Below are 8,457 nucleotides of genomic sequence, written 5' to 3' on the forward strand. Positions count from 1 at the left end.
CGCTTCACGGCCTTGTGCTCCTCACTGACTGCTCTGCTGTGCCCTTTCCTAACCCCACAGGATCATTTGCTTCTGTCTTTAGTGAAAGGGCTCTCCCTCAGGAATCCCAGACCCTGGAGGTTAATGAGAGAGTCCGGGGAATGGGAGATTTCCCTTTAGTCGGGGAGGAGGTGGTCCGTGAGTGCCTAGGAAACATTAAGGTCGATAAATCCATGGGACCTGATGGGGTGCATCTGCGGGTGCTGAGAGAGCTGGCAGAGATCTTTGCTGAGCTGCTCTCTGTAATCTATCAGAGATCTTGGAGAACTGGGGAGGTGCCTGAAGACTGGAGGATGGCCAATATCACTTCAGTCTTTAAAAAGGGCAAGAAGGAAGACCCGGGTAATTATAGGCCGGTCAGCCTCACCTCTGTCCCAGGGAAGGTGATGGAACAGCTTGTTCTAGATGCCATCTCCAGACAACTGGGTGATATGGAGGCTATCATGAGTACTCAGCATGGGTTCACCAAGGGGAGGTCGTGCTCAACCAACCTGGTCGCCTTTTATGAAGATGTCACTAGCTGGGTGGACAGGGGGAGAGCGGTAGATGTAGTCTACCTTGATTTCAGTAAGGCTTTTGATACTGTCCCCCATGACATCCTTATAAAGCTGAGGAAGTATGGGATAGATGAGTGGACGGTGAAGTGGGTTGAGAATTGGCTGACTGGCAGAGTGCAGAGGGTTGTCATTGCCGGTGCGGTGTCTGGCTGGAGGCGTGTAACTAGCAGCGTCCCCCTGGGGTCTGTACTGGGTCTGGTCTTGTTAAACATCATCAGCGACCTTGATGAGGGGATAGTGACCACCCTCAGCAAGTTTGTGATGACACGAAGTTGGGAGGATTGGCTGACACGCCTGAAGGCTGTGCTGCCATTCAGAGAGACCTGGACAGGCTGGAGAGCTGGGCAGTAAGAAACCGGATGAGGTTTAGCAAAAGCAAGTGTAGAGTCTTGCACCTAGGGAGGAATAATTACATGCACCGGTACAGGCTGGGGGAAGACCTGCTGGAGAGGAGCTCTGCTGAGAGGGACCTGGGCGTCCTGGTGGACAACAGATTGGCCATGAGCCAGCAGTGTGCCCTTGTAGCCAAGAAGGCCAATGGCATCCTGGGGTGCATTAAAAAGAGCGTGTCCAGCAGGTCGAAGGAGGTGATCCTCCCCCTCTACTCTGCCCTATTAATGCCTCATCTGGAATATTGTGTCCAGTTCTGGGCTCCCCAGTACAAAAAAGACAGGGATCTCTTGGAAAGAGCCCAGTGGAGGGCCACTAAGATGGTGAAGGGCCTGGAGCATCTCCCCTATTAAGAAAGGAAATGCCTTGTCCAGAAGCAAGCAGTGGGCTGGAGAGGGCACCAAAACGAAACCCTGCTTGCACCTTTCCCTCTCCTCATTCCACATGCTGACATTTATTTTAAGAGCAAAAACAAGACTACAGTGAAGAAAGCTCCAGAGCAACTCAGCTACTTTATCCACCCCCTTCTCTTTCCACTACAGAAGATTCTCAGAAAACCTCCAAGAGCCACCTTACTGCTCTCCTGACCCTTCTCTGGGATGCATGAGTGCGCTCAGAAATGACTGAGAGCAACACATGCACACAGACACACAGCAGATCCCTACACAACCACTTCTCCACTAGGAAACAGCATCAAAAAGCAGCTGGTGGGAAGAGTAGAAGTGGAAAGCAGGCATGGTGAGAGAAGTGCTTTGGGCAGCAAGGAAAGGCCATCTGAAGCTCCTGGGTTAAGTCCCTTCTGCAGAGGGTGTCAGTGATGCCGTCTCCTTTGCAAACTCTTCCTGCATGGGGAGAAGCATTGGTCTCCCTCATCCCTGGGCTATCCAGCATCCTGAGAGTCTCTCCTGCTGGGGGTTTTCCCATGAGAAATGAGGCACCAGCCCTGAGAGAAACTCTTCCTGCAGGAGATGCACTCCTAGTAGCTACCTGTCCTGTGGACTGCAATGTTTAATGAGGACTGAGCTTTGCATGAAGTTCTTCTGGGAGTGTGAGGAGCTCTCTGCTAGGCACAAAGCCCTTCTCACACTCAAGGCTTCCTGCCATTTCAGCTCACTGGTGCAGACATTCTGGTAACACAGCAGATGGGATTCTCTGAGGGAGAGAAAAGACAAGTTCCCAGGCATCTCCCTGCATGCAGGCCTGGCCAAAATGTTCTAAAATGTCCAACAGAAGCTATGGTCTCTCTCCTGTGTGCATATGCTGGTGCAGCTTCAATTCAGAACTCCCTTTGAAGCTCTTACCACACTCAGGACACTCACAGGGTCTCTTTTTCCTGTGGATGCTCTGATGCAGCGTCAGCTCAGAACGCCTTTTAAAGCTCTTCCCACACTCAGGACACTTATAGGGTCGCTCTCCTGTGTGCATGCACTGGTGCATCTTCAATTCAGAATGCCTTTTGAAGCTCTTCCCACACTCAGGACACTTATAGGGTTTCTCTCCTGTGTGGACACGCTGGTGCATCTTCAGTTCAGAGCTGCTTCTGAAGCTCTTCCCACACTCAGAGCACTTGCAGGGTTTCTCTCCTGTGTGGATGTGCTGGTGGAGCTTCAAATCAGAACTGCTTATGAAGCTCTTCCCACACTCAGAGCACTTATATGGTCTCTCTCCTGTGTGGACACGCTGGTGCACCTTCAGTTTAGAGCTGCTTCTGAAGCTCTTCCCACACTCAGGACACTTATAGGGTTTCTCTCCTGTGTGGATGCGCTGGTGGAGCTTCAATTCAGAACTCCCTTTGAAGCTCTTACCACACTCAGGACACTTATATGGTCTCACTCCTGTGTGGACACACTGGTGCACCTTCAGTTTAGAGCTGCTTCTGAAGCTCTTCCCACACTCAGAGCACTTGCAGGGTCTCTCTCCTGTGTGGATGCTCTGGTGGCGCTTCAAATTAAAACTGCTTATGAAGCTCTTCCCACACTCAGTGCACTTATATGGTCTCTCTCCTGTGTGGATGCGCTGGTGGAGCTTCAAATCAGAACTGCTTGTGAAGGTCTTCTCACACTCAGAGCACTTATATGGTCTCTCTCCTGTGTGGACACGCTGGTGCATTTTCAGTTCAGAGCTGCTACTGAAGTTCTTCCCACACTCAGAGCACTTGCAGGGTCTCTCTCCTGTGTGAATGTGATGGTGGACAGTGAGGCTGGAACTGGTTTTGAAGCTCTTCCCACACTCAGTGCACTTAAATGGTCTCTCTCCTGTGTGGACACGTTGGTGTATTTTGAGGTTAGAACTATCCTTAAAGCTCTTCCCACACTCAGGGCACTTACATGGTTGCTCTCCTGTGTGGACACGTTGGTGTATTTTGAGTTTAGAAATACCTTTCAAGCTCTTCCCACACTCAAGGCACTTGTACAGTCTCTCTCTTCTGTGGATACACTGGTGGGAAGTGAGGCTCCCACTGTCCGTAAAAGTCTTTCCACAGTCAGAGCACTCAAAGGCTCTCTCTCCTATGTACATGCACTGCTGGCCAGTGGGGTGGAGTCTCCATTTCATGCTCTCTGCAGAATCACAGAACTCGTAATGCCTCTTTGCTGAGTGCGTGCACTGGTGGCTAGTGATGCTGGAATCCAGTTTAAAGCTTTTCTCACACTCAGTGCATGGATTCTGCTTTTTCATCTGGCACACATCCTTGCTCCTGGTTTCCTCAGGCTGCTTTGGGCCTATGTTGAAGTCCACTGGGTTCCTCAGTGTCATTCCCAGATGCTTTCCCAGGGGCTTCTTGATGTGCTCACCCTGACCTTGCTGCAGGACTTCCTGGACATCCCTTCTGATTTCTTCCTCAGAGATGCAATTCCGCTGCATTTCCGCTGCACAATTTCTCTGCGGAACCTCTTTGTATTTCTGATCCCATCAGCTGCTGGATGACAGAGGAAATGCAGCAATAGCACACGGTGCCCAAAATAAAACACAGGCAGAGAAGGCTCTTACAGCCCCAACATTCCCCTTCCCTCCACCACCTCACCTGGGCTGAGGTCTACTGGCATGGACTCAGGGCTATGCACATCTGGGATCCAGGGGTCTTCCCCTCTTTAAAGCAGGGAGATCTCAGTTGAGACGGAGCAGCAGTAGATTCCGAGTTGAGAGGTAGCCGCAGTAGATTTCGAGTTGAGTCATTGCCGCAGTAGATTCCGAGTTTAGTCGTTGCCGCTGTAGATTCTGGGTTGAGACGTAGCCGCAGTAGATTCCGATTTGAGACGTAGCCGCAGTAGATTCCGAGTTGAGACGTAGCTGCAGTAGATTCCGAGTTGAGACGTAGCCGCAGTAGATTCCGAGTTGAGACGTAGCTGCAGTAGATTTCGAGTTGAGTCCTAGCCGCAGTAGATTCCGAGTTGAGACTTAGCTGCAGTAGACTCCGAGTTGAGACGTAGCCGCAGTAGATTCCGAGTTGAGTCCTAGCCGCAGTAGATTCCGATTTGAGTCCTAGCCGCAGTAGATTCCGAGTTGAGACGCAGCTTCAGTTTATTCCGAGTTGAGACGTAGCTGCAGTAGATTCCGAGTTGAGTCCTAGCCGCAGTAGATTACGAGTTGAGACGTAGCCGCAGTAGATTCCAAGTTGAGACGTAGCAGCAGTAGATTCCGAGTTGAGTCGTAGCCGCAGAAGATTCCGAGTTGAGACGTAGCCGCAGTAGATTCAGAGTTGAGACGTAGCCGCAGTAGATTCCGAGTTGAGTCGTTGCCGCTGTAGATTCCGAGTTGAGACGTAGCCGCAGTAGATTCCGAGTTTAGTCGTTGTCGCTGTAGATTCCGAGTTGAGACGTAGCTGCAGAAGATTCCGAGTAGAGTCCTAGCCGCAGTAGATTCCGAGTTGAGACGTAGCTGCAGTAGATTCCGAGTTGAGACGTAGCTGCAGTAGATTCCGAGTTGAGTCCTAGCCGCAGTAGATTCCGAGTTGAGACGTAGCTGCAGTAGATTCCGAGTTGAGACGTAGCAGCAGTAGATTCCGAGTTGAGACGTAGCCGCAGTAGATTCCGAGTTGAGTCCAAGCCGCAGTAGATTCCGAGTTGAGTCGTAGCCGCAGTAGATTCCGAGTTGAGACGTAGCTGCAGTAGATTCCGAGTTGAGTCCTAGCCGCAGGAGATTCCGAATTGAGGCGTAGCCGCAGTAGATTCCGAGTTGAGACGTAGCCGCAGTAGATTCCGAGTTGAGACGTAGCAGCAGTAGATTCCGAGTTGAGTCGTAGCCGCAGTAGATTCCGAGTTGAGACGTAGCAGCAGTAGATTCTGAGTTGAGTCGTAGCCGCAGTAGATTCCGAGTTGAGTCCTAGCCGCAGTAGATTCCGAGTTGAGACGTAGCCACAGTAGATTCCGAGTTGAGACGTAGCCGCAGTAGATTCCGAGTTGAGTCGTAGCCGCAGTAGATTTCGAGTTGAGACGTAGCCGCTGTAGATTCCGAGTTGAGACGTAGCCGCTGTAGATTCTGAGTTGAGACGTAGCCGCAGTAGATTCCGAGTTGAGACGTAGCCGCTGTAGATTCTGAGTTGAGTCGTAGCCGCAGTAGATTCCGAGTTGAGTCGTTGCCGCAGTAGATTCTGAGTTGAGTCGTTGCCGCAGTAGATTCCGAGTTGAGACGTAGCCGCTGTAGATTCCGAGACGTAGCAGCAGTAGATTCCGAGTTGGGACGTAGCCGCAGTAGATTCTGAGTTGAGACGTAGCAGCAGTAGATTCTGAGTTGAGTCCTAGCCGCAGTAGATTCCGAGACGTAGCCGCAGTAGATTCCAAGTTGAGACGTAGCCGCAGTAGATTCCGAGTTGAGACGTAGCCGCTGTAGATTCCGAGTTGAGTCGTAGCCGCAGTAGATTTCGAGTTGAGACGTAGCCGCTGTAGATTCCGAGTTGAGACGTAGCCGCTGTAGATTCTGAGTTGAGACGTAGCAGCAGTAGATTCCGAGTTGAGACGTAGCCGCTGTAGATTCTGAGTTGAGTCGTAGCCGCAGTAGATTCCGAGTTGAGTCGTTGCCGCAGTAGATTCTGAGTTGAGTCGTTGCCGCAGTAGATTCCGAGTTGAGACGTAGCCGCTGTAGATTCCGAGACGTAGCAGCAGTAGATTCCGAGTTGGGACGTAGCCGCAGTAGATTCTGAGTTGAGACGTAGCAGCAGTAGATTCTGAGTTTACTCGTAGCCGCAGTAGATTCCGAGTTGAGACGTAGCAGCAGTAGATTCCGAGTTGAGACGTAGCCGCTGTAGATTCCGAGTTGAGTCGTTGCCGCAGTAGATTCCGAGTTGAGACCTAGCCGCAGTAGATTCCGAGACGTAGCAGCAGTAGATTCCGAGTTGAGACGTAGCCGCAGTCGATTCCGAGTTGAGACGTAGCAGCAGTAGATTCTGAGTTGAGTCCTAGCCGCAGTAGATTCTGAGTTGAGTCGTTGCCGCAGCAGATTCTGAGTTGAGACGTTGCCGCAGTAGATTCCGAGACGTAGCCGCAGTAGATTCCAAGTTGAGACGTAGCCGCAGTAGATTCCGAGTTGAGATGTAGCCGCTGTAGATTCCGAGTTGAGACGTAGCCGCAGTAGTTTCCGAGTTGAGTCGTTGCCGCTGTAGATTCCGAGTTGATACGTAGCCGCTGTAGATTCCGAGTTGAGTCGTTGCCGCAGTAGATTCCGAGTTGAGACCTAGCCGCAGTAGATTCCGAGACGTAGCAGCAGTAGATTCCGAGTTGAGACGTAGCCGCAGTCGATTCCGAGTTGAGACGTAGCAGCAGTAGATTCTGAGTTGAGTCCTAGCCGCAGTAGATTCTGAGTTGAGTCGTTGCCGCAGCAGATTCTGAGTTGAGACGTTGCCGCAGTAGATTCCGAGACGTAGCCGCAGTAGATTCCAAGTTGAGACGTAGCTGCAGTAGATTCCGAGTTGAGACGTAGCCGCTGTAGATTCCGAGTTGAGACGTAGCCGCAGTAGATTCCGAGTTGAGTCGTTGCCGCTGTAGATTCCGAGTTGATACGTAGCCGCTGTATTTTCCGAGTTGAGTCCTTGGCGCTGTAGATTCCGAGTTGAGACGTAGCCGCTGTAGTGTCCGAGTTGAGTCCTCGCCGCAGTAGATTCCGAGTTGAGACGTAGCCGCTGCAGATTCCGAGTTGAGACGTAGCCGCAGTAGATTCCGAGTTGAGTCCTTGGCGCTGTAGATTCCGAGTTGAGTCGTAGCCGCAGTAGATTCCGAGTTGAGACGTAGCCGCAGTAGATTCCGAGTTGAGACGTAGCCGCAGTAGATTCCGAGTTGAGACGTAGCCGCTGTATATTCCGAGTTGAGACGTAGCCGCAGTAGATTCCGAGTTGAGTCATTGTCGCAGTAGATTCCGAGTTGAGACGTAGCCGCAGTAGATTCCGAGTTGAGACGTAGCCGCAGTAGATTCCGAGTTGAGACGTAGCCGCAGTAGATTCCGAGTTGAGACGTAGCCGCAGTAGATTCCGAGTTGAGTCGTTGCCGCAGTAGATTCCGAGTTGAGTCGTTGCCGCTGTAGATTCCGAGTTGAGACGTAGCCGCAGTAGATTTCGAGTTGAGACGTAGCCGCTGTAGATTCCGAGTTGAGACGTAGCCGCTGTAGATTCTGAGTTGAGACGTAGCCGCAGTAGATTCCGAGTTGAGACGTAGCCGCTGTAGATTCTGAGTTGAGTCGTAGCCGCAGTAGATTCCGAGTTGAGTCGTTGCCGCAGTAGATTCTGAGTTGAGTCGTTGCCGCAGTAGATTCCGAGTTGAGACGTAGCCGCTGTAGATTCCGAGACGTAGCAGCAGTAGATTCCGAGTTGGGACGTAGCCGCAGTAGATTCTGAGTTGAGACGTAGCAGCAGTAGATTCTGAGTTGAGTCCTAGCCGCAGTAGATTCCGAGACGTAGCCGCAGTAGATTCCAAGTTGAGACGTAGCCGCAGTAGATTCCGAGTTGAGACGTAGCCGCTGTAGATTCCGAGTTGAGTCGTAGCCGCAGTAGATTTCGAGTTGAGACGTAGCCGCTGTAGATTCCGAGTTGAGACGTAGCCGCTGTAGATTCTGAGTTGAGACGTAGCAGCAGTAGATTCCGAGTTGAGACGTAGCCGCTGTAGATTCTGAGTTGAGTCGTAGCCGCAGTAGATTCCGAGTTGAGTCGTTGCCGCAGTAGATTCTGAGTTGAGTCGTTGCCGCAGTAGATTCCGAGTTGAGACGTAGCCGCTGTAGATTCCGAGACGTAGCAGCAGTAGATTCCGAGTTGGGACGTAGCCGCAGTAGATTCTGAGTTGAGACGTAGCAGCAGTAGATTCTGAGTTTACTCGTAGCCGCAGTAGATTCCGAGTTGAGACGTAGCAGCAGTAGATTCCGAGTTGAGACGTAGCCGCTGTAGATTCCGAGTTGAGTCGTTGCCGCAGTAGATTCCGAGTTGAGACCTAGCCGCAGTAGATTCCGAGACGTAGCAGCAGTAGATTCCGAGTTGAGACGTAGCCGCAGTCGA

At 51.5% G+C, this 8,457-nt stretch overlaps 1 protein-coding gene across 1 annotated transcript; it reads right to left on the bottom strand.

The window, feature by feature from the left end:
• Positions 1-1,851: 1,851 nt before the first annotated feature.
• LOC146757488 (uncharacterized) lies at positions 1,852-3,539 on the bottom strand. The gene has a single exon (XM_085520670.1). The coding sequence runs from the start codon at positions 3,537-3,539 to the stop codon at positions 2,220-2,222; it is 1,320 nt and encodes a 439-aa protein (XP_085376796.1). The 3' UTR covers positions 1,852-2,219.
• Positions 3,540-8,457: the final 4,918 nt, after the last annotated feature.

This window comes from Coturnix japonica, chromosome 20 (genome assembly GCF_054131305.1).
Source record: "Coturnix japonica strain WE chromosome 20, WE-NBRP24, whole genome shotgun sequence".
NCBI classification, from domain to species: Eukaryota; Metazoa; Chordata; class Aves; order Galliformes; family Phasianidae; genus Coturnix; species Coturnix japonica.